Genomic DNA, 25,491 nt, shown 5'->3' on the forward strand with positions numbered 1-25,491 from the left:
TTACTTTTTACGTTTTCTTGTGTTTATTTCAGGTTTCATATTTTATTTCCCCCCTAAACGTCGCGGGCACGACAACTGCCCAGACACTAATCTGGTCAAGAAACAAACAATTTTTAGTAATTCCAGTCTCTGTGGGATCGACCCTACTCCCTATATTGCTTTAATTTGCAAACTAGGTGTAGGTTTATATTGGTGGAATCGACAGTCATCATACCATTATCCCATTGAAGTTAGGGACAATTAATAATTTTCAAGTTGATCAAAGAGGTGAGGTGACGCATCACCTTTGGCATTGACATCGATGTCAAGTTAAAGTACCGACAAGTATCCCACTTTTGAAGAAAAGTTAGGTTTTGCATAAACTCCTCTTTGTAGAGAATCTGGATCTTCAATGTTTAAAGATTCTAATTTGGAGAGAGGAGGTCGAGTTGATTATGATGGTGCTTCTATTTTGGTCTTCTCCAACGCCATTGTCTCTGGGAGGGGTTTTAAGCTGGTATTTTTTAATGCCTTCTTTAACCCTCCCGTTAAATAGTTTCGGAGACGTTCTATTTAAAAATACCGCAAAGTAATATTTTTGGATTATATTTAAGCACCCTATAGAGATTGTTTTCCGAAATTATTAAATTTATAGAAATTAAAATATAAAGGTTAAATTTTAATTTTTTAAAATATAATAATTTATAATATATTTTAATCAAAATTAAAATAAATAGAGTAGACCACAACACTTATATCTATGGTGACAACTGTGAGGTACCATTAATATACTTTATATGTACTTATCAAAATAAATGAGCATATACTTAAATCAATGACTTGAATTTATCAATTAAATAATAGAAAGATGCTAATTACTAATATTTTTAATCTTTGTGGGAATGATATCTTTACTCACTGTAACTATACTACTATTTAATATGTGCACTTGTTTTACTCAAATTTTTAATTGATTTATGATTAGATCACATAAGTAAAGAGATTTCGTGGAACAAAAGACAGCATAGTCCAAAGGCAAAAGAAAGTAGTAACAAAGGAGCATATCAGAAGAAACCACCCAACAACAACAGAAACAAGTCCAAACTTAAAGTAAAAAACATACCAAAGGGAATACAACAAAGCATAATAAAGAATAGAGAAACATTATCACCACCAAGCCTAGAAACACCAACACCGTTGCATATTCAAAAAAAAAACGACACTAATGCTTCGTAAAAGAGTTCCATTCACTTCAGTTCTGTGCCTCTTCACTCTGAAAATCAATTGAAAATGAAGTATTAGGAAAGAGAAAAATAAATAAAATCACCTAAATATCCATCCTTCCATTAATTAGTTCCTATAAATCAACAATATCACATAACGGAATTTCAGTGGTGAGCGTGTGAGATGAGCTCCACTAATTTTTCTGTTTTTATACATTCATTATTCTAAATGATTAATATATTTTTGGTAGGTAAGTAAGGAAAGTTATATATATGAATTGGTATAAATTTTGGTAAAAGGAAGATTGAATTTTAGTTTGTACCATAGAAACCCTTGCGAGTTTGCACAATGCCTCCCTCTTCAATCATAATGCGTTTAATGTGAGCAATATTAGGCCAGTCCAGACCAGTATCCCTTTGGCATCTTTTCGATAATTGGGGACAATCAATAATTTTCAAGTAGATCAAGGAAGTGAGACGATGCATCCCCTCTGACATTGATGTCAAGTTAATGCATTCTCTAATCACCAACATCTGAAGAAAAGTTAGGTTTTGCAGAAACTCCTCTTGTAGAGAATATAGATCTTTGACCTTATCAATTTCCAGAGAATCCAGTTTGGAGAGAGGATGTAGAGTTGATGATGATGGTGCTTCTATTTTGGTCATCTTCAACTTCATTGTCTCTTGAAATGGCTTTGAGCTGGTATTCTTCAACTTCAACGTTTTAACAGATGGAAACAATGGCATAGTGGTTAGATTAGGGCAATGCTCGATAGCTAAATGTGAAAGGCAAGGAAAGCACGGCAAGTGTGGATTTGAAGCTTCACCAACATCACCCTTCCACCATCCTTTAAGATTTGGGCAATCTATTATATATAGTGTTTCCAATGATGGAAGAAATATTGTTGTTGATTTCCCCGAAACCAACTCCTCTTGCATTTCAGTCTCCGAAACATTCTCCAAAGCTTCTAATCTTGAAAGCCAAATAACTGAGGGAATACAACTGATGCAATGATGACAGAGAATCAAGATCTTTGACCTCATCAATTTCCAGAGATTCCAGTTTGGAGAGAGGATGTAGAATTGATGATGGTGGTTCTATTTTTGTCATCTTCAACTTCATTGTCTCTTGGAATGGCTTTGAGCTGGTATTCTTCAACTCCAACTCCGTAACAGATGGAAACAATGGCATAGTGGTTAGATTAGGGCAATGATTGATAGTTAAACATGAAAGGCAAGGAAAGCACGGCAAGTGTGGATTTGAAGCTTCACCAACATCACCCTTCCACCATCCTTTAAGATTTGGGCAATCATCTATCTGTAGTTCTTCCAAGGATGGAAAAAATATTGTTGTTGATTTCCCTGAAACCAACTCCTCTTGCATTTCAGTCTTCGAAACATTCTCCAAAGCTTCTAATCTTGAAAGCCTAATAACTTTTAGGGAATACAACTGATGCAATGATGACATAGAACCAAGATCTTTGACCTCATCAATGTACAGATATTCCAGTCTGGAGCGAGGATCTAGAATTGATGATGGTGCTTCTATTTTTGTCAGCTTCAACTTCATTGTCTCTTGGAATGGCTTTGAGCTGGTATTTTTCAACTCCAACTCCGTAACAGATGGAAACAATGGCATAGTGGTTAGATTAGGGCAATGATTGATAGTTAAACGTGAAAGGCAAGGAAAGCACGGCAAGTGTGGATTTGAAGCTTCACCAACATCACCCTTCCACCATCCTTTAAAATTTGGGCAATCATCTATCTGTAGTTCTTCCAAGGATGGAAAAAATATTGTTGTTGATTTCCCCGAAACCAACTCTTCTTGCATTTCAGTCTCTGAAACATTCTCTAAAGCTTCTAATCTTGAAAGCCGAATAACTTTGAGGGAATACAACTGATGCAATGGTGGCAGATGCTGGCAATTAGCAAAACCGTCTAATATTAGTTCACTTAAATTCGTGATTGAAGACAGCCAGCTTGACATCTTGCTTCCTGGATACCCTATCACCAGCAGCTTCTCTAGATTTGGGTGTGGTTGGAGGCATTCAAGGGCAGTTTCATCCTCACCTCCCCTGCACCCCCACTCCAATACTAAGGATTTCAAATTCAGTTTGTCTTTCAAGTATGTATATCCCTGCTACGCAATAGGATTTTGTAAACCTAACATATGCAGCTTTCCTTCAAGTTTGTTCAGCCCATTTAACTCGCTTAACTGACCAACATTCTTACCTGTTGTTCTCCCCACAACAAACCAAGATAATTTTTGCAGGCGAGTTAGTTTCCCAAGTCCACGTGGCATGTAATCCAATTCAGCACAACCTTCAAGTTGAAGATGCTTGAGGCTGACTAATCTGCTTGTTTTGCTCGGCAATGTTCCAAGGCTACTGCACCAATCGAGATCTAATGTTTCCAAGAGTTGAAGCCTCGGCAATGAACTAGGCAATTTTAATAGAGATTTAATATTAGAAAGATAAAGAGCCTTTAGATGCTTCAAGTTTCCAGTGGAATGCGGTAACATCTTAATATTTGAGCCAGGCAAATCCAACATGCGCAGATACTTACAATTGGCTATTGGAGCCATATAATACTGAAGAAACAATGGCAAATTCATATTTCCAGCAAAAGACCTCACTTTGGTTGCTCTAAGTAAGGTGTTCCGAATTTCCAAAGGGGAAACTAAATGAGCGTCAAATGAAACATGGCGACTTCTTCCATTTACATTTTCTGTTTTCAAACCCACAATGCAATACTCTTCTCCAGCAACAGAGTATGCAAGATCATGCATGAGATCATGCATTGTGAACCAACACTTACCTAAATAATCCATTGATTCACAATCAAGAAATGATCTCCAAACCAGATACTTGAAATACTCATAGCCGGCGTCTTCAAGATCTTCGTCTTCACTTAGGGGCTGGATAAACCCTAGGGCCATCCAAAGCTTGATCAAATCTAGCACCGGAAACGAAGTACCCTTTGGGACTAAAGAGCAGTAAGCAAAACATTGTTTCAAATGCGATGGAAGATGATCATAACTCAACTTTAATATTGGCATGATGCCATTTTCTTCATGAGTTAGATATTTATGTACATTTTTATTCCACTTTACCCATTCTGCTTCTGTACTTTTATATAATACTTTTCCTATTGCCCTCAAGGCAAGAGGGACCCCTTTACACTGGTCTACAATCTCCATTCCAATCGCTTCTATGCGTGAATTATTAGATTCTCGACTTTCTTCTTTGAAGGCCGTTTGCTTCAATAGAGACCAAGATTCACTTCTTGACAGACCTTGAAGATTATGATGTGGAACAGTGCCTGTGATTTCTGCAACCAATTCGCTGCGTGTAGTGATAACAATCCAACTTCCTCTCGCACCACCTGATAGCAGATTCCGTAAATTGCGCCATTTCTCAGGATCATCGTTCCACACATCATCAAGAACCAGCAAGTACTTCTTTCTATTAATGCTGTCTCGAAGATGATGTTGCAGTGTTTCCAGCTGAAGGACCCTTTCAGGCTTTGTCTTAGTCGCGGCCTCAATGACTTTCTCCACAATGACTTTTAACTCAAACTTTTCCGAAATACAAACCCACATTTTTAGCTCGAAATGATCTCCAAGCTTTTCATCATTGAACACCATTTTAGCTAACGTGGTCTTTCCTAGTCCTGCGATGCCTATTATGGGAACAATTGAAACATTTTGTTTTGGTTCTGATTCCAGCAGCAGTTGTACAATTTTGTTTTTATCATAATCTCTTCCAATTATTTCTTCAGAACGCTCAAAGGAATATGTTTGGTCCCTCTCCCTAATTTCAATTGGTGTCTTTACAGGGCAGTCACTGAGCTGAAAATTGTCTCTATCAGCTGCAATAGCATGTAGTCTCTCTCTAATGGCTTTTACTTTAGGAGCCATCTTGAGACCATAAGCAAGTTGGTTTGATTTCGAGAAGAAAAGGCGTACCTTTTTCAGCTTGCCATCGCCTGCCACTATTTTCTGCCGAAGAGCATCACAAAAGAACTCATCCAACAAGTCTTCCACATCGTAAAGCACATCCTTAAGATTTTTAAGCCAGAGAAGTACTTGGTGATTGTTTCTGTTGCGTTGATCTTCCGCATCACGTAGCACTGCTCTGATAGTCAAAGCAGTTTTTTCCAGCTTATCGATTTCCTCTTTCAAACCCCATGCTGCTCCAAGCTCTTCTGCTGCTAACGATATCAGAGCCTCCAACAATTTTCTAGTAAGATCGAACAAAATGCCCCCTGCCATTTCCAAAATTTCTTCCTTCGCTGATGGAAACACTATTTCGGATGGTTTTTTTGCTGAACGAATGAAGGTTGTGGTGAAAGAAATTTGATGGCAAGGTCAAAATCTGGATCTGATCATAGATTACAGTGAAGTTAACTCGTATTCCGAGTTTCTTTTCGTTATTTTTATTGCAAAGTGGATCGGGAGGACCATTACAGCTAATTACTAAAATAATTCAATTATGTATTGTTGTCGCATTCATGTGCTTGCATGTGATTCCATTATCAAAATATAGATAAATGCAAGTGGATTAATACAGATAATTATGGTATTAAAATATAATAACGATAATGATATTGAAATTTGAAAATCATAATCAAAACACAAATTATGAAGTTTGATGCAGTAGAATATAATAGCATACCATCATTTAAGACATAGATAACCTGTAGAGTGACAGATAGACTGATTCCTTTCTTTGGCCATCTCCATGCAAAAAAAAGAAAAAGAAAAAGGACCCCAAAGTTTTTAACGTGCCTTAATTCTTTCCCTGTGCCACCTTTAGATACAAACACCCGTCCTACATATACTTCCTTTTCATTCACCAAAGCTTCCTCGGAAAAACCCTTCTCCAATTCATCGGAAAAAAAAAAGATGTCCGGTTCCGACAGGTTACCAATCCGAGACACCCGGCTGCAACCGCAACCCGTTTAACACCACCACTCCGCCCATTACTACGCGCAGCGTGTTCGTGAAAGCTTCACCACTATGCGCCATTTTCTTGTCTTTCCTTTTAGTTGCTCTCATTATTTTTTTCATCGTATGGATTAGTTTATGCCCTCATCGTCCAAGGTTCCACATGATAGATTTCACGGTTCCTACTTTGGCTCAAAAACCGGGCTGGACAATGCTGTAATAACGTTCAATGTCACTGCTAGGAATTCGAACCAGCATAATGGAATCTATTACAATTCCATGAAAGGGTTCGTTTATTACAAAAACAAATAGGGTTGACCCCATTGTTGCAACCATTTTTCCAAGAACCAAAGATAACTACGGTTGTGTACGGTCAGTTCGGTGTCGGTGCAGCTACGCTTGCTGTCAACAGCCGATGATAGGCAACATGGAACTGTGGTTTTTCGATTACGTATAATGTCGGTGATTAGATTTAAGATTTCGACATGGAAGAGTGTGCACCATGAAATGCATGTAAATTGTGATGTTGCTGTTGGTTCAGATGGGTTGATATTGCTGGCTTGGAAGAACAGGAAATGTTCTGTCTATTTCAGTTGATTCTTGCAGTTTTTATTTGATTTGTAATGTTATATGTTTGGAATTATGATTGATAGGAACTTTTAAAATTATTTTTATATGTATTTAGCATTGTTTTACGATGATAATAATTTTTATATATATTATATTTTATTATATAATAACTCGACTTTGATCCAAATCCTAGAGTCAAACTTCAGACCATGAAGGATCCTACTCATCTTTTTGTTTCGGCACTTCTTCTCACCTTTTCATTTCTCTTTCTATCTCTCCATTTATGTTGTATCAGCAAGCATATATAAATAATTAAGGATTAAGTTGCCTCAGTTCTTAAATTCTGTTAGAATGGTCCCATGACCAGGGGTGTAGGGTTGGGAAACAGGGGCTTTGACACCATTGACTTTATAGTATAATTGTATTTTTACCCTCTCTAATTATTTAATTTAATTTTTTTAGCTTTTTTAGATAAAAAATTGTAATTTTATTTTTTTAAGCCACAACCAAAAGTTAAAACTACAATTTAATTAATTTTTAATACAGAAATTTTTAGTTTTGTCCCTCAAATTTTTTTAATTTTATTCCAATCCTCCTATCACTAAAGTGCTATAAGGGGAAAAATTTCCCCTTTTTGGCTAATATATTAAAAAAATTCCTTAAAACTACTATATTCTTTTTAATTTCTAAATAATATGATTTTACCTATGAAAGTTTTTGGTTTTAATTGAAGTAATAATATGTCGAATTTTAAACTATTTGTTATTTCATGTTGACTTGGAATATTTAGTAGCTAGTCCTTGAAAGCTTGTCCCCCATTGAGCAAAATAACATCCCAAAGAAAAGAATTTAGTGTGTCAATTTTACCCCCCAAGAAAGGCCAAAAAGCACTAATAAAAGCTGTTGCTAAACTTCCATATCCTTCAACTAATGAAATTCTTAAGATTCTTAAACTTTATTCTCACTCAAACCATCACTTTTTTCTATCCCTCCCAATTAAACCAAATTTGCAAAATCCCATTCAAACCTCCTTTGTATTTTCATTTCTCTTTGCAACAATGTGTGAAACCAAAAGCTTCTACTTCTGGCTTCTCCAAGTCATTGGCTTGTTAGGCATTCTTGCTCTTTGTCTATGGCTAGCCATGCGTCCTAAAAGCCCCAACTACACCATCGTCAACTTTTCAATCCCGGGGGCAAATACAAGCAACGAATCCGACCACGGTTCTATACAATACGAACTCGATATCGAAAACCCAAACCAAGATTCCGGTATATACTACGATGATATCTTCCTTATGTTCTATCATGGGGAAGATAAAGTTGGGAGCAAAGCTATACCTTCGTTTTATCAAGGGAAGGATAAAACTCGTCAAGTGATTGATCAAATGGATGTTGAGACCCGTTTTTGGACTGTTCTTCATAAAGCAATACTGAATGCAACGGCTGAATTAAGGGTCGATTTGTCGACAAAGATTAGGTACAATACGTGGGGCATAAAGAGTAAGCAACATGGGATCAATAAGGAAGGGAAGATTGTTGTTCCAATAGGGTCGGAAGCGTGTAAATTATTGTACTAAAAAATCACACAAAGTTCAATTCCCAGGGAAGAGAGGTGGATCACAAGGATCTCTTAAATACCAAGTCTTTCCTTAGTCAGAATATTCCTTCTAACGTAATTTAATAGCACAATTAAATACTACTATTATACCCTCAAATATTGAAAGAAAAATAGGACAAAAAGAACATAAGAGTTTTAACGAGGTTCGGTAAATTATACCTACGTCCTCGGGCACTAGCACCAAATGATAACTTTACTATCTCCAAAATATTACAAACAAATAGAATTCCTTAAGAATTCTCAAATGGGAGAAGAGAGAAAACTAAGAGAGAAAGATTGGTTGGGATGGTGTAAATGAGAAATGGTTAGGCCTATTTATAGTTGAGGTTCAGGGACTAACTTGCAAATGGCCTAAAAAATTAGGGACCAAAATTGCAATTATTCCATTCAACTTTAAACAACTTGCCTACCATTTTTTTCTTTCGGTGCCACTTGCACCTCCCATTTTTTTGACTTTTCAACACCTCTTTTAATTTGTCTTTTCAACAAAGATACCTATTGGTAAAGATGGTAAGATATCGAACAAGAAGAAGAAGGTTAAGCTTCGACATGCATCAAAAAAATGGAAACAACGAAGTACTAGGTTTCTCTTAAGTACTTGATTTACTTTTGATCTTGTTTATATATTTGTTGTCGTAATTACCATTTTCTTTTTCTCTTTGGAGTTGTATATGTTAATTAGATTGTAAAAAAAAAAAAACTTTATGGATGAATGATTTAGGTTTCTAAATGCAATACATGCAATGAAACAATGCTATGTACTATTGTTTTGTTTGGTAAAAAAATGTATGTAATTCGAAAATGAGTAATTCAGGATCATTGATCATAGTGTTAATATTTTTTTCGTTAATTGTATTAATGTTGATTGATATAATAACAAATTTAGCTCTTAAAGTTTATATTCTGTCAATTTGGTCTTGATTTGCCAAATCTAGCTTGCAACATGTGTAAATGTTGAGGCTAAATTTGTAGAATTTTTTAAAATTGAGACAAAATAGACAAAATGTATAAACACTAAAAGCTAAATTTGTTATTATATTAATAAAATTTATGTAGAATTGATGGAGGGCATCAATATCGTGGTTAAAAATTCTTACTTACTCACTTTCAAAATCATCAAAGATTAAATTGTATTGATTTTCTTTTTTATTTATTACTTAGTAGTGTTGAAAAAAATACTTATATATATTCCAAGTCAACATATAAAATTCTTAATTTTAATTTTTTTTTATTTTTAAATCTTGGCATCTCAGGTTAACATAGAGTATGATATAGTAAAATGAACGTTAAAATATGTACTAAGTCATTATACTTTTTATAAAATTTAAATTTAGTATATATACTTTTATTTTTAGAAATTTAGTTAATTTATACTTTTATTTTTAGAAATTTAGTTAATTTATTTTTTAGGTTTCAAAATTTATATCTAATTGCTAACAATATTAAAAAATTATTTCGTTAAATTCAAGTTCATTACAATTTCAGTTTTTTTAGTTAATGGCTACCAATAAGATTTTTTTTTAATTTTAAAATGTCACGCTAATAAATTTAAGAAAAAATTTAAGCATATCAACAATTGGATTTGAATTTTGAAATCTGAAAAATAGATAAACTAAATTCTTAAAAATAAAATAATAGAGATTAAATTTTAAATTTTAGTAGTATTGAACGCAATGGTAAGGTATATTATTCTCGTATAGAAAAAAAAATTAAACTCAAATATTTGAGACAATATTGTTATTAGTATACACAACGAAAAGATCAACTTTCATTCACCGTAACAATGTTCATAGCTAGTTATTGAAAGCTTGAATCACATAAAAGCAAAACAACACTCTAAAAGAAAAGAATGTAGTTCTTCATTCACCCACACCAAGGCCAAATACACTGATAAAAGTTGTTGCTAAACTTCCCATGTCCATCAATGAATGAAATTCTTAATATTCTTAGACTTTATTCTCACTCAAACCATCACTTTTTTTTTCTCTACCCTCGCACAATTAAAACCAAATTGGCAAAATTCCAGTAATTCATGGAAACCTCCTTTGCTTTTCATTTCTCTTTGCAGCAATAATGTGCGAAACCAAAAACCTCTGCTTGTGGCTTGTCCAGCTTGTTTACATATTAGGCCTTCTTGCTTTTTGTCTATGGCTAGCCGTACATCCTAGAAGCCCCGCTTACAGTATCATCAAATTTTCAGTCCCGTTGACGAATCACAACAACGGGTCCAGTCATGGAAGAATAGAGTACAAGCTCGATGTCAAAAATCCGAACAGAGACTCTTGTATCTTGTACGACGATACCTTCCTCACGTTCTATTATGGAGAAGATAAAGTAGGGAACAAAACTATCCCTTGCTTTTACCAAGGGAGAAACCGAGAGAAGAGTGAAATTCATCGATTGATTGATCAAATGGATGTTGAGACTCGTCTTTGGACCGATCTTCGTAAAGCAATAATGAATGCATCAGCTGAATTAAGGGTTGATTTGTCGACAAAGATCGTGTACTATACGTGGGGCATAAAGAGTAAGCAACAAGGGATTAATAGGGAAGGGAAGATAGGAATTGGTAAAGATGGGATGATATTGAACAATAAGGAGGTTAAACTTCGACGTGCATCGAAAAAATGGAAATTATGAAGCATTGTTGGTGCTTGATTTGCTTTTTGAGGTTCTTTATGTATGTTTATTGTTGTAATATGTTTTTTTTTAATCTTGGTTTTGTATTTTGTTGACCGGTTTAAGAAGAGAGTTTCTTTTTCATCCATCACGGATTTAGGGATCTAAATTGTAACACCCCTTACCCGTATTCGTCGCCGGAATAGGGTAGGAGGCATTACCGGAGTTTACCGAATTAATTTTCCATTAATACGAGTTAAATACTATTCATTTACTAAAACATGTCATGGCATCCTTTAGATGGCCTTCAAAGCCCAAAACATATTTCGAGACCAAACCAGAATTAAATCGAAACCATAGGGAATTTTTTTGCAAAATCCCAAAGTTTGTTTTTTTTTTTGCTCAATATAACCCCTTTATAAATATCTAACCTTCCCTGAAAATTTTAAAACCGAGACCAATCCAACCAGCCATTCATTTCAATCAATTTGATACCCAATTATACTACTATTATAATTATACTATTTAACATATTCATCATTCTTTACTTTAATGTATATTTCTTAAACAAGTCTTAGTATTTATATAATCATCAAACCTTATACATGCCATATAAATCAAAAAGAAATTTACAAAAGCTACCGGAGATAATCTGGATAGTGTGATCCTCTGTGTTGATCCGATCCTCCGTATACTTCCACGTCAATCTACAAGAGACATTGATTACACTCATATAAGCTTATAGAAGCTTAGTAAGTTCATAGGCAAAAAACATAAATCTTACCAAATATTTATACACTTATACAATATACACAATTATTAAGTTCACCTGTCAACCACATCCATTGGTGAGTTTCCTTGTATAAACTTACTACTACTTATCCATTTCCTTTAATTCTTTTGGGCCCATTTGTCACATATCATTCTTTAACCAAATTAGGGAATGGTTATGGAAAATTGAGTACTTCACTTTCACTTTGCCATAGTATAACTATGGTCTTGCGTATGATCACTTATCACCTTTTGAAGTCATAGTCTTGCCACGGTTTTACACTGATCACATTTATCACTTGTCACTGATCAGATAAGTGTAGCTAAAACTACCACTTATCACTTATCACTTGTCGCTTGTCGCTTGTCACTTATCACTGATCAGATAAGTGTAGCTGAGGCTACCACTTATCACTTGTCACTGATCAGAAGTACTCAAATCCGACATTCCGCTCAATTTAATCATTTATTCGATTTTCATGTTGTTATTTTATTTTCTATTTATCAATAAATATATTTCATCATACATATTACATTATATAATTCATAAAATTAACATATAATCATTAAACTTCAACCATATGAACTTACCTGGGTCGATTTGCAAAATTTGTGAAAGTTCAAGGACTAATCAGCTACTTTTTTTTTTCCTCGACTTGCTTTGGGTTCTCGATCTATCATTGTAAAACCATTCACTTATCAGTATTGACTTCATCTTCAACCCGCTTATAAGTAATATTATCTATAATTTCATTATTTACTTATGTATATTCCAATGCTGTCCATCAGTGCCATAGTCATTAAATTATTTTTATCTTTAGCTACAGAACTCCAAATTAGGATCTTCTAATTTTCCCTAAAACTAGACTCATATATATTCTTATCATAAAATTTTTAGAATTTTTGGTTTAGCCAATAAGTACAGTTTATTCTTTAAAGTCACCCCTGTTCTGCTGTCTGACAATTCCGACCCTTCTTCACTAAAAATTAATTATCTCTTCGTACATAATTTGGATGATATTAATGTTTGTTTCTATTGAAAATAGACTCATTAAGGATTTTAAAAATATAAATTTAAGCCCATAATTACTTTTATCCAATTTTTTATGATTCTCCAAAGTCAAAACAGGGGAACCCGAAATCATTCTGACATTGTCTCACAAAATCTATTATATCTCATGATCTACAATTTCGTTGCTTACACGTTTCTTCTATGAGAAATTAGACTCAATAAGCTTTAATTTCATATTTTTTTCATCTTATAATTCAATTTCTACAATTTATGTTGATTTTTCAAAGTTAGACTACTGCTACTGTCCAAAACTGTTTTAGTGCAAATGTTGATTTCGATTTTTGCCCCAAATTTCACAGTTCATACAATTCAGTTCTTGCTCAATTAATCCCTCAATGAAGCTAATTTTTTTCCCAATTAATGCTTTACCTAGACATTATAAGTTATTTCACAATTATTTAAATTCATAATTTCCACATAAAACCCTAACTTCAAACTCTTTCACCATTAGGTCCCAAACATTCACTTTCTATTCAATTCTTTCAATAAAATCAGCATATAAACAATTTAAAATTCTAATTACATGCTAAATCATCATATAATTGCAACAAATATTCATAAAAACTTCCAATTTCTTTCATAGAATCAAAAACTAATGAATTCAACAAGTGGACCTAGTTGTAAAAGTCATAAAAACACAAAAATTTCAAGAAATAATCAAGAATTGAACTTACTTGCAGTAAAAATATGAAAAACCAGCTTAAGAAAACCCTTCTATGGTGTTTTTGCTGATGAGAATGCAGAAAAATAATGAGAATTCTAGATAATTCCACTTTAGTCCTAGTTTATTAAGTAAATTTTGCAATATTCCAAATTTGCCCTTAATTCATTAATTTTCCTGCTGATTTCATGCACCTTGCCGTCCAGCCCAAATAGACCTTGGGTCTATTTGCCTTTTAAACTCTCTTTCTTTTATCATTTAAGCTATTTAATCATTTCTTATAATTTTACATTTGTTACAATTTAATCCTTTTTATTCAATTAACTATTGAAACTTTAATACTAACTTATTAACACTCCATAAATATTTATAAAAATATTTATGGCTCGTTTTAAAATTTTCAAACTCTTGATATCTCATTTCCGATTCAAATTTTTAAAATTTTTATTTCTAGTACACTATTCGCTATTTCAAAAATTTTCCTAACTTCACACTTAACTTATATTCACTAAATTATTAATATTTTCTACTCATTTGTCAGATTTAGTGATCTCGAATCACTGTTCCGACACCACTGAAAATTTAGGCTATTACATAAATATAATTTCATATGATGAAATGAAGCAATATCATTATGTTTATTAGACCATAAATCCAAATGCAAATTCGAAAATGGCATGAGCTTGAAACAACTTGAATTTAAAATGACTCGGATCAAGGAGCTAAAATGACCTAAATATAAAGTGATCGGCACCCGAAATGATTTGAATTCTGTAATGACCTAACTTGAAAAGCTCAAAATTTTGAACTTGAAGTGATCTAAATCAAGGGCCAAGCTAGGAACTTTTTAAGAGGTCTGGAACTGAATTATAAAACTTTTAAGAGATCCAAATATAATTTTACCATGTATTAATTTATAATGTCATTTTTTCAAGAGACTAAATAGATTTTTTTTTATATTTAGAAATGTTAACATGCAATTTTATCATTTTTAAATACATAGAACTAAAATATTTCATTTTTAATAACTTGAACTCGAATTAACTCAGTTAAACTACAACTTGGTCCACTCAATTGATAGATATACGTTATAGGCACAACTCCAATTTTAAGTGGAACTTTTAAGCAATGGTCCAAATATGAGATTAACGGGCCCAATAATTATTTGTATTACAGAAGGTCCAATTTCAATCTCTAATTATTCTTATTTTTTAATCGAAATAATTATTCTTATACATTAATCGAATCCTCAGGGACCGGATTATACAAATGCCCGTTTCTCGAAATCCTGGGCAGAATCGTGCCCAAGAAAACCTGCGTTCCTGTAAAAAATAAAAAAACAGAATTTAAGAATTGATTTTGGAAGCGAAAATAAAATAAAAACATAATTTAAAGTTTACTGAAATTATGATTACGAAAATAATAAAAATAATAAAGAGAGTTTTAAGTGAAAAGAAAATCTTATGGGAAAGTTCCAGCCTCCGGTTGTCTCATTCCGCCTTGGGCTCAATCCTTGGCTTTTGTATGATCCTTCTTGACTCAAGTAAGCCAGTTATAGTGGAAGAGGACGCCTCCGACTACTAGCTCCAAAGATTAGACTTACGATTTTTAGGGAACCTAACTCTAGCCAGTAATCTATGCTAGATCAACGTTTCTCAATGGCGAATCCCACGCCATTTTGTTTTTTTGGCTCGCCAACCTCTGAAGTAGTAAGTTAACGAACCGACTATGCAATCCTTCCAAAACATGCAAAGCAGCCGCCTTTGCATATGCGGAAAAGCTTACTTCTTAAGGGCTATGGACGGAAGTGTCATCCCGTAGTGCGGAGAAACGATGAATACTTGACGAGAAGGCTAAGTACAGATTCTAGGCCTCAAGAACCCTTTTTGGGGAAATATTGACAACTTTTGGCTAGAAGGGTTTTAGTGGCTCATAATAATGGTGGGAAAGTAAATAAAATTATGGAAAAAGAAATTTTATTGAAAGAACAAAAAATATGGAAAGAACAAAAGACTTTTGGGGGGAGAGTGTTTACAGAAAAGATGTTCCCAAATAGAGTCACTTCACCTCCTATTTATAGTGCTAGGGAGATAGTCTAATTGAACTTAAATTCTAAAAAGATAAATACATTTAATTAAAGATAAACAAAGATAATTAAAATAAAATCCTAAATTTGAATAATCCTAATAATTATCTTAATATTAATTATCCTAATAAAATAAAATAAAATAGAGTCTTCCAAAATAAAATCTCTTCTATTTGCTTTTAAGTCCTTGTGCCTTCCATGTTCGCACTTTTGGCACCATATTTGTCCCACGTTGCATATTGGCCCATTTAATCTCCAAATTGACGCTTTTTCCCTTGAATTTACTTTTCGCCTCCAATTTAGTCCCTAAAAGATAAAAAGACATAAATAGCTCAAATTAGTAGGCTCAAGCTCAAAATAAATACATGATTAATATATAAAAACACGTCATTTTAGAGTATTATCAGAATTACTGTGTTAAAAAATCATTAAAACTTTAAAAGACTATTTTTATTTTCATTTGAAATTTCTAATTTATTATTCTTAGGGGATAAACAAGTTAATTAGGATCAATATTTGACTTTATATCAATCCACCCAATTTTCTCAATTTCATAAAATAATAGTTGAATTTTTAATTCCAACAAATGAAATTAATTGATTATCAAAATTTCATTTTCAAAGTAGTTTCTAAGGGATGTCTCATCCAATTAACACATATTTGATGAATATAAATTTCTGAGATAATTTTTAATTCAATTGCTTAATATGAAAATAATGCATGCATACATACATACATATAAACCTTTAGTTTTGATCATAACCAACAACTAAGTGCTCATGTAGAATTAGAAGCATTGACTATAAATATATAATTTATTCATTCAATACATTGAAAAGGTCAAATAAAATAAAATCAAGTCTTGTATTTTATATAGTATTACTATCATAGATAAAATATTAATATCTTAAAAAATTAATTGAGTCTTAGTTTGATTAGCATAGACATTGTTGTTAATATCGGAAAAAGTGAGTTCGAGTGCGCTGAAGTGCATTATTATCTTATTCATGGGTAGGGAGGAACTTTAAATAATTTTATATATTATATCAAAAAGAGTAATATTTTAATCTAACTATTTAGAGAGATTAAATCGTAAATTTAAGTGACCTTAAAAATTTGGTTGCCTTAGCAAATAATGACAAAAACAATATTAGTCAAAAGTTGACCATACTTAAAAAATTAGTCTTGAGAAAACAATGACAATTACACAATTAGTACACATATTTTATTCCTCATAACCTAGAGCTAACCTAAGCTAGTCTTTTTCCGGTTGCATTTCTTGACTATTAATTCTCTGATATTAGAATTTTGATTTCGCTATAATCACATTTATTTAAGAAAAATCAAATTTTATTTTTTTGAGTTATTTTTTTCCGTAAATTTAACTCGAATTTAACTCAACTTGAAATTTAAATTTATCAATTTCAATGTTTATAAAATTTATATAAAATACCCATAGGTGCAGTACTAACTATGAGCTTTCCTCACTTGTAAACAAAAACAAGTGCCCCTGGAATTTCTAAATTAGAAATTCAACCATCCATTTTAGTCGTCATTTTCCCTTGATTGTATCATTACAACTGTATTTTAATCAGTATTTGATAGAAATGTTATTAAGAAAATTCCATCGGATAAGTTTGAGACGTCCTATTAGGGTCAATCGTTATGAATTCCATCGGATAAGTTTGAGACGTCCTATTAGGGTCAATCGTTATGAATCACGTTTAACTAAAAAAAATAGGCGAAATTTTGATTTTGATCCTTGTCTTATGCTGAAATTTGATATTTAATTTTTATATTTTAATTTCAAACAATTTAGTCTCTTTATTTTAATTTAAATAATGTTATTATTTAATTTCAATGGTTAAATTGTTAATGTTGATTTCTTTTAAATATCCTTTGTATTGACATGGATTTTTTTTAAAAGAATATTGACATGAATTTTTTTATTTAAAAAAAGATGTTTTTAAGAAAAGTTAAGTTATGATTTTAATTGAAAAAGCTAACAATGGTGGTCATCTGAATTAGCCAATAACATTAAAGGTAGGTTTGATTCGGTTCGGTTAAGTTTTTTAAATTACATGAACCATCTATTATAATTTGGTTTAATTTTCAATTTCTTCATACTAGTTTTAGGTTTTTGAACTTATTTTGAAATTGAAAAAAATGAGCTGTATGTTTTTTTGAACATTATTTGATAAAAATTTTAAAAAATAAATTATAAATATTTTATAAAAAAGTAAATTTTTATATAGAATATATTTAAAATATATTTATAAATATTTTGATATTATAAAAATAGAAGAATTTAAAATACAAAGAACATATCCCAAAGTATAGTAAAGGAACTAAAACCATATTTTGACTAAATAATAATAATTACAGGGGTGACTTAATCCGGTCTGGTCTGAGTTTTTCTATAATGCTGCCTGAATTTCCAGCTTCACTACTGTAGCGTAAATTTCACCGTGACGTTCATTAGCTTGACCATATTAAAAATTTGAATATAGTAATCAAAGTCGACTTCCATATTTACAGTTATTAAGACAAAAAATTAATCCAATGAAAACATATTCCAATTTTCTTCTCTTTTTTTTCTTTTTTAAAAAATGTACAATTCTGCATTTTCAGCTATGCTTTTGTTGATTATGTTCATTTTCTCCATTAAAGTTTCTTCAAATCCTCTTTATACTTTTTGTTCAGACAATACAGGCAATTACACAAGTAACAGCACATTTGAGAACAACCTTAAATGGGTACTGGACTCCTTACCATCCGATACTTCGGGTACAGGTTTCTATAGTACCTTGATCGGAGAAGGCGTCGATCGCGTCTACGCACGAGCGCTTTGTCGGGGAGACGTGAACGCTACGTTATGTCGAAATTGCGTTAAAAACGCTAGCCAAGACGTCCTTGACGGTTGCAAGACCTTAGAAGCAATCGTATGGTATGATGATTGTCAAGTTCAGTACTCATTTCAAAACAGTTCGTTGATGGTATATACCGGAAAATACCCAGATTCGAACAACAAAGAGAAAAACATATCGAATCCCGGTCGGTTTGATGATGTATTGACGTTTTTAATGAACAATGTATCGAACGATGCAGCGTATGATTCCGAGTTGATGTTCAAAACTGGAGAAGTGAAGGTTAATAAAAAGGAAACATTATATGGGTTAGTTCAATGTACAAGGGACATTGTTGGTGATACATGTCGTAGCTGTTTAGATTCAGCACTTAAAGATCTTAATGGCTGTTGCCGGTCTCGGACAGGGGGAAGTGTTCTTAGTAGGAACTGTAACGTGAGGTTCCAAATTTATAAATTTTATAATGTCATGAATTCTCCATTAATATACGCTGAATCCAAAACAGGTATATGAACATCATTTAATTTGTTCATTCCTTGAAACATTTTATCTTACATGTTTGGTCTCCAAACAGGGTCTAAATGGAGCTTTGGGATGATTATCGCGGTCGTATGTGCCGCCGTACTGGTTGTTGCGCTTGTCGCTGTTTCCGGTTTCGTATACACCCGATGGAAGAAACGGAAACAAAAGGGTAAAATCACAAAAGAAATTTAAAACCGTCTTTGATATTGTATTAAGTGATCAACTTATGAAATGTACTTGCAGATGAGGAAAGAAGCCAGACAATATTGCTATATGAATTGGCAAGTCCCAAAGAAGTGATCATAACACAAGAAGGCGAATTGGTGACTGCTCAAGAATTTCCTTTCTTTGATTTAGCTACAATAAGGGTAGCTACGGATGATTTTTCGGATTCAAACAAGCTCGGACAAGGCGGATTCGGCACGGTTTATAAGGTACTTGAGTGTTGTTATGGTCTAATTTTTTGTCATTTTGGTTCATGGTGTCTGAAATTGTGAATTGAATTCAATTATTTTAAGGGTGTGTTACCAAATGGGAAGGAAGTGGCAATTAAAAGGTTATCAAGAAAATCATGGCAAGGCTTGGAAGAATTGAAGAATGAAGTTATTTTGATTGCAAAGCTTCAACATAGAAACCTTGTAAGGCTATTGGGATGTGGAATTGAAGGTGATGAAAAGTTGCTTATATATGAGCTTATGCCTAACAAAAGCCTTGATTTCTTCATCTTTGGTAGGTACCCTTTTTTTGTTCTTTCTCTTTAGGGTAGAAGCTTAGAAATTATTTATATGTTTTGGGTTAATTCCACTAAAAGTCCCAAAACTATAGTGCAGACTCTAGATTACTTCCTAAATTTCAAAATGTTTTGATTGAATTATCAAAGTATTAGATTAATTAGGTACTTTTATCAATCCACTTGTGAAATTAGGCATTCAATGCTAGTTTGAATAAGAAATATAGCATATTCGAAACATGTAGATTAGGGGTGAAGGTTGAAAGAAAAATTAGGGGGTTGGAATTTAATTAAAAATTTTTGGAAGGTCAAAAGGTAATTTTATCATTATACTAATTTATAATTTTATAATTTTTCAAGGACCTTAGAAGCAATTTGACTTTGGTGTAGATCAAATTGTAAAGGGTTAATACTGTACTTAAGTTTTTTTTGTCCTAATTTGGTGCCTTAATTTGGCTTGAATATTCCATTTGGTATTTGAATTTTTTTCCAATTTAATACTTAAGTTTTTTTGTCCGAATTAAGCACTTAAATTTGGTTTCAATGCTCAATTTGACACTTTAGTTTTTAAATTTGATACTCAAGTACCAAATTAGGACCAAAAAAAGACCGTACTAATAAAATTGAGGAGGATTATTTCTTTTTTGAACATGCCAAACCAAATTATTAATAAGTACAGACATGTTTTCAAATTGATCTATGTGTTTTAAATATGCTACATGTCATATTCAAGTTAGGTGGACAAAAAGACTTGATTGATACTTTAATGACTCACTTACAATGTTCTAAAGTTAGAGACCAATTTAGACTCTGGGCGATAATTGGGGACATTGAGTGAAATTAACCCTTTTATTTTGTTTATTAATTGATGTTTAATTTTTCAATTTCAGATCCTGAGAAACGCTCACAAATTGATTGGAAAACATGGTTCGACATCATTACTGGAATTTCCAGAGGACTTCTTTATCTTCATGAGGATTCTCGGCTTAAAATCATTCACAGAGATTTAAAACCCAGCAATGTGTTGTTGGATCAAGACATGGTCGCCAAAATATCAGATTTTGGGATGGCAAGGATCTTTTGTGAAAACCAGAACGCAGCCAACACTAAAAGAGTTGTGGGAACATAGTGAGTAGCTAAATATGCTTTGCTTTGTAATTTTAATTTTGATATTTAATTACTAAAAGTAGAAAACATTCTGGTGAAACAGTGGATATATGGCTCCGGAATATGCAATGGAAGGATTATTCTCGGTGAAATCCGATGTTTTTAGCTTCGGCGTGATAGTGCTAGAGATTCTTTCCGGGAAAAAAAACAGCGGTTTCTACCAAACCAAACATGCTCAAACACTACTTGCATATGTAAGTATAGCTGTAACATTATGTTCATTGATGTCTAGAATTTTGATTAAATGAATGCATTGGGGTTTTGCAGGCTTGGGGGCTATGGAAAGAAGGGAAAGAATTGGAATTAATGGACCCTTGTTTACTGGAATCATGCTCGATACCCGAAATAAGGAGGTGCATACATGTCGGGCTTTTATGCGTGCAGGAAGATCCGACAGATAGACTAACCATGTCCGATGTAGTAGTTGTCTTAGGAAGTGACACGATTACGCTTCGCGAACCCAAAAGACCTGCATTTTCGGTCGGAAGAATGATTACGAACTATCAGTCTTCAATAATAGATCCGTCGATAAACCAGATGACAATGTCTAACATCTCGGCCCGCTGAAAAAATTGGCTCCTAGTAAGAATAGAATTTAACCTAACTACTGTAGGATTGGATGTCCGAAATTTCAATTTCCCATTTGTTCAAATGATATAACAGGAATGTTGATGTGGTTGTTTTTGTGAATAGGCATGATTAAATCAATGTAATTATAGATATAGTCCTGTTTAGTCTATTCTTAACTCTATATTTGGTTTCAGATGTTTAATTTGATCCATTGAATCTAATTAATGTAAGGAAATTACTCAAATTCTTCACTAGAAATTTGTTTTTGCATCAGATTCAAAGAAACTTAGACAATTAAATTGAAGCAAAGGTATTAACATTACTAATGGAATTGCTAGGGGAATTCTATATGTACTTGAAGATCTAACATGATGAATAGCACTAGCGTAGCAACGCGGGTTATCAAGGGCCAAAGACTGTCGTCTAAACATCTTAAACTTTTGGTATAAATATCTAAGTATGATGGTTACTCCACCAATATACATTAATCTTATAATATGTCAGTTATATCTGATTTTATCCAAGATCATCAATAAAGTATTTAATGTTTCAAAATATATAAGATCCACATATTATAAGCCATTACATAGTAAATTCAGTTCATACTCAATCATTTGTTTAACATTAGATATCATTACTATGTTCCAATTTCATGAAAAATATATACGAGAATCTCACATATCACATACAAATCAAATTCCATGTCTACATTTTATTTACATATGAGTTCATACTTTCAATTTCTATTACTTCATTTATATCATAACTATTTGTGAAAATAAAATAAAATAAAATAAAATAAAAAACACACGGATTTTTACGTGGAAACCCTTTCGGGAAAAAACCACAGGCAGAGGAGAAGAAAATATCACTATGTCGAATTCGAATAATTACAAGAGGAATAAACTATGTCTATTTATAGGCTTGTAAAGTCATATTCTAGTAAGACTGAAACACCTTATTCTAATCAATATAAAATAGATGGAGTTTAATAAGGTCTAAAAGACCTTATTCTAAAATAAAATAAAAAAAGTATAGTTATATATTAATTTTACTTTTAATTTATTTTACCACTGTATTTTATTTAAATAAGGATTCGGGTCATTTAATTCTAACAATCTCTACCTTAACACGAATTCTCAATGAACAAGTTCTTCATTGCGAACTCTCAACGAACAAATTCTCCACCTCTTCCATAAAACTCCTTAAGGGTTAAACTTCAACAATGGACACCAACCAAGTCTAAGCAATGCTCAAACTTGGTTATAGGAAGTGACTTAGTCATCATATCTGCAGGATTTTCATGAGTACTAATTTTGCTCACAACAATATCACCACGAGCAATAATATCACGAACAAAATGATATCGAACATCAATGTATTTTGTTCTCTCATGAAACATTTGATCTTTTGTAAGGAAGATTGTACTCTGATTATCACAAAATACATTACTGATTTAAAGGTTTTCATTGAGTTCACTAAAGAGTCCCTTCAACCAAATAGCTTCTTTACAAGCCTCAGTAATTGCCATGTACTCAGCTTCAGTGGTAGACAAAGCAACTGTAGTTTGCAAAGTGACTTTCCAACTGATTGCACAACCTCCGATTGTAAAGACATAACCTGTGAGAGATCTTCTTCTATCAAGGTCTTCAGCAAAATCAGCATTAACATACCCAATGACTCTATCTCTAGTTTTTCCAAACTGTAAGCAAACATCAGTAGTACCTCGTAAGTATATTAAAATCCACTGAGCTGCTTTCCAGTATTCTTTACCAGGATTCGCCATGTATCTGCTAACTGCACTGACTGCATATGATAAATCTGGACGTGAACAAACCATAGCATAAATGAGAGATCCCAGTGCATTAGAGTATGGAACATGTGACATGTACTCAATCTCATCATCTGATTGTGAAGACAAAGCCGATGAAAGTCTGAAATGGGCTGCTAAAGGAGTACTAATAAGCTTAGCACTTTGCATATTGAATCTGCAAAGAAATTTCTCAATGCACCCCTTCTGACTTAGGTACAATTTATTTGCTTTTCTATCTCTAAGAATCTCCATATCAAGTATCTTCTTTGCTGGTCCCAAATCTTTCATCTCAAATTCTTCACTTAGTTGGGCTTTAACCTTTCTTATCTCTCCTTTATCTTTTACTACTATCAACATGTCATCAACATAAAGAAGTAGATACACAAAAGAACCATCACTGTTTTTCTTAAAGAAAACAACTATCAAAACTACTTCTTTTGAAATCATGAGAAGTCATAAAGGAATCAAACTTCTTGTACCACTATCTTGGTGACTGTTTCAAACCGTCAAAGGACTTTTTCAGCAAGCAAACATAGTCCTCTTTTTCTGAGACTGTAAAACCCTCTGGTTGTTGCATGTAAATATCCTTCTCAAGTTCTCCATGCATAAAAGAAGTTTTTACATCTAACTGCTCAAGCTCCAAATCATGTATGGCCATAATACTAAGCAAAGCTCGAATCGAACTATACTTAACAATAGGGGAGAACACATCTGTGAAGTCCACTCCTAGAATTTGACTGTAACCTTTTGTAACAAGCCTTGCTTTATATCTGGGTTCTTCAACTCCTGGAGTCCCTTTTTTCTTTTTAAACACCCATTTACAATGAACAACCTTTTTAACTTTAGGAAGTTTTACAAGATCCCATGTTCTATTTTTGTGGAGTGATTTCATCTTCTCTTGCATAACAAACATCCACTTTTCTGAGTCTTCACAGCTAACCGCTTCAGAATAATTAGATGGTTCTTGATTCGTATCTATATTTTCAGCCACATTTAAAGCATAAGCAACTAGATCAGCCTCAGCATACTTCTTTGGAGGTTTAATTTCTCTTTTAGTTTTGTTTTTGACGATGGAGTATTGCATTGAAGAAGCAACTCTATTCTCAATTTTTGTACTGGCTTGAGGAGTTGACTCTGTATTAATCTGATGCTCCACCTGCTTTTGATTTTCTTTATTGGAAGAGTCTTAAAGAGATAAGTTAGATAGCATAGCAGTTTCATAAAAAAAACATCTCTGCTAATCACAACTGTCGAAACCATTTTTTTTGAAAAACAGGGTCGACTTGGTTTTGAAAATGAAAACGAAAGAATGGGAGTCGCCACCAATCCTTTTTGACGAGGTGTGATCGGGTCACCTCAAATTAATCATTTTAATAAAAGTTAAGATTTACTAAAACGATAATTTTTTGGTCTACGAAAATTAGAAAATGAGTTCAGGAGTTGGTTACGCTGGAGGAAGGATTAGCACCCTCGATACGCCCAAAAAATTGGTACCCAGTTGATTAATTAGTGTCTTAGTATCGAAAATTGAAAGCTTGAAGGACTTTGAAATACGATCCCTCTTTCGTAAAATACACTCAAATGTTAAAGACCTTCTCGTCTCAAAGTGATAAAATGTCACATCCAATAAGTTAGGACACGACATCTCGAACTTTTTGAGAATGAGCTTGCCTTAAAATTCGTGTATTTTAACTTTTTTTAAAGGGTATTCGATTATTTAGAGTAAATGAAGGAAATTGAAACCTAGTAAGTTAGGGCATGATATCTCGAACTTCCAAATACCGAATACTGCCTTTGTTTGCAAAAATCTCATCTCGAGGTAACAAGATGTCATATCCAGTAAGTTAGGACATAGCACCTCGTATCTCTGAGAATAAGTATTTTATTCAAAACTCGTGTTGCAATTAAAAAGAATATTCCATTATTTAGGTTAAATGAGAAAAAATCGAAACCCAGTAAGTTAGGGCACGATTTTCTCGAATTTTCAAATACGGAATATCGCTTTTATGAAAGAATTATTTTTGTCGGGTAAAGGTTAATATAAATTCGTGGTAAAATGGAATAGCGAAGAATGAACAAACAAATATGAATTTCGATATTAACGAACATAACAGAATAAAAATAAACGCATAATAAGAATGATGAGAACAGAAATGGAGGAACAAAACAAACAAGCAATGTAAGAGAATAATAAAATATTAATAATAATTAAATAGTAAAAATAATAATAGTAATAATAGCTAAGTGGGAAATGATAATAGTACATTAATAAGAT

The 25,491-nt window shown here is 32.8% G+C and overlaps 4 protein-coding genes across 4 annotated transcripts; 3 read left to right on the top strand and 1 right to left on the bottom strand.

The window, feature by feature from the left end:
• Window positions 1–1,025: 1,025 nt before the first annotated feature.
• On the bottom strand, window positions 1,026–5,644 carry LOC107924930 (putative disease resistance protein RGA1). The gene is made up of 2 exons (XM_016855508.2): window positions 1,526–5,644; window positions 1,026–1,252 (listed from the first exon to the last, which is right to left on the bottom strand). The coding sequence occupies exon 1, from the start codon at window positions 5,473–5,475 to the stop codon at window positions 3,343–3,345; it is 2,133 nt and encodes a 710-aa protein (XP_016710997.1). The 5' UTR covers window positions 5,476–5,644; the 3' UTR covers window positions 1,026–1,252; window positions 1,526–3,342.
• A 644-nt stretch (window positions 5,645–6,288) lies between these two features.
• Window positions 6,289–6,747, top strand: LOC107925042 (uncharacterized). Its single transcript, XM_041079367.1, has 2 exons — window positions 6,289–6,437; window positions 6,528–6,747. Exons 1-2 carry the CDS (start codon window positions 6,289–6,291, stop codon window positions 6,745–6,747), a joined length of 369 nt encoding a protein of 122 aa, XP_040935301.1.
• Window positions 6,748–18,123: 11,376 nt separating this feature from the next.
• Window positions 18,124–18,927, top strand: LOC107924969 (cysteine-rich repeat secretory protein 38-like). Its single transcript, XM_016855548.2, has one exon. It carries the CDS (start codon window positions 18,157–18,159, stop codon window positions 18,925–18,927), a length of 771 nt encoding a protein of 256 aa, XP_016711037.1. The 5' UTR covers window positions 18,124–18,156.
• Window positions 18,928–18,969: 42 nt separating this feature from the next.
• Window positions 18,970–21,591, top strand: LOC107924968 (cysteine-rich receptor-like protein kinase 10). Its single transcript, XM_016855547.2, has 6 exons — window positions 18,970–19,105; window positions 19,180–19,370; window positions 19,455–19,665; window positions 20,557–20,794; window positions 20,877–21,027; window positions 21,101–21,591. Exons 1-6 carry the CDS (start codon window positions 18,970–18,972, stop codon window positions 21,398–21,400), a joined length of 1,227 nt encoding a protein of 408 aa, XP_016711036.1. The 3' UTR covers window positions 21,401–21,591.
• The last annotated feature ends 3,900 nt before the right edge of the window (window positions 21,592–25,491 follow it).

The sequence above is a fragment of the Gossypium hirsutum genome, chromosome A10, assembly GCF_007990345.1.
Source record: "Gossypium hirsutum isolate 1008001.06 chromosome A10, Gossypium_hirsutum_v2.1, whole genome shotgun sequence".
Classification (NCBI taxonomy): domain Eukaryota; kingdom Viridiplantae; phylum Streptophyta; class Magnoliopsida; order Malvales; family Malvaceae; genus Gossypium; species Gossypium hirsutum.

Excerpts from the sequence above, each read along its gene's own strand:
- LOC107924930 (XM_016855508.2), bottom strand. The coding sequence starts at position 5,475 with ATGGCAGGGGGCATTTTGTTCGATCTTACTAGAAAATTGTTGGAGGCT.
- LOC107925042 (XM_041079367.1), top strand. The coding sequence starts at position 6,289 with ATGCCCTCATCGTCCAAGGTTCCACATGATAGATTTCACGGTTCCTAC. Across the intron at positions 6,438-6,527 it reads TATTACAATTCCATGAAAGG|TTCGGTGTCGGTGCAGCTAC; the intron begins GTTCGTTTATTA and ends GTGTACGGTCAG.
- LOC107924969 (XM_016855548.2), top strand. The coding sequence starts at position 18,157 with ATGTACAATTCTGCATTTTCAGCTATGCTTTTGTTGATTATGTTCATT.
- LOC107924968 (XM_016855547.2), top strand. The coding sequence starts at position 18,970 with ATGTTTGGTCTCCAAACAGGGTCTAAATGGAGCTTTGGGATGATTATC. Across the intron at positions 19,106-19,179 it reads GAAGAAACGGAAACAAAAGG|ATGAGGAAAGAAGCCAGACA; the intron begins GTAAAATCACAA and ends ATGTACTTGCAG. Across the intron at positions 21,028-21,100 it reads CTCAAACACTACTTGCATAT|GCTTGGGGGCTATGGAAAGA; the intron begins GTAAGTATAGCT and ends GGGGTTTTGCAG.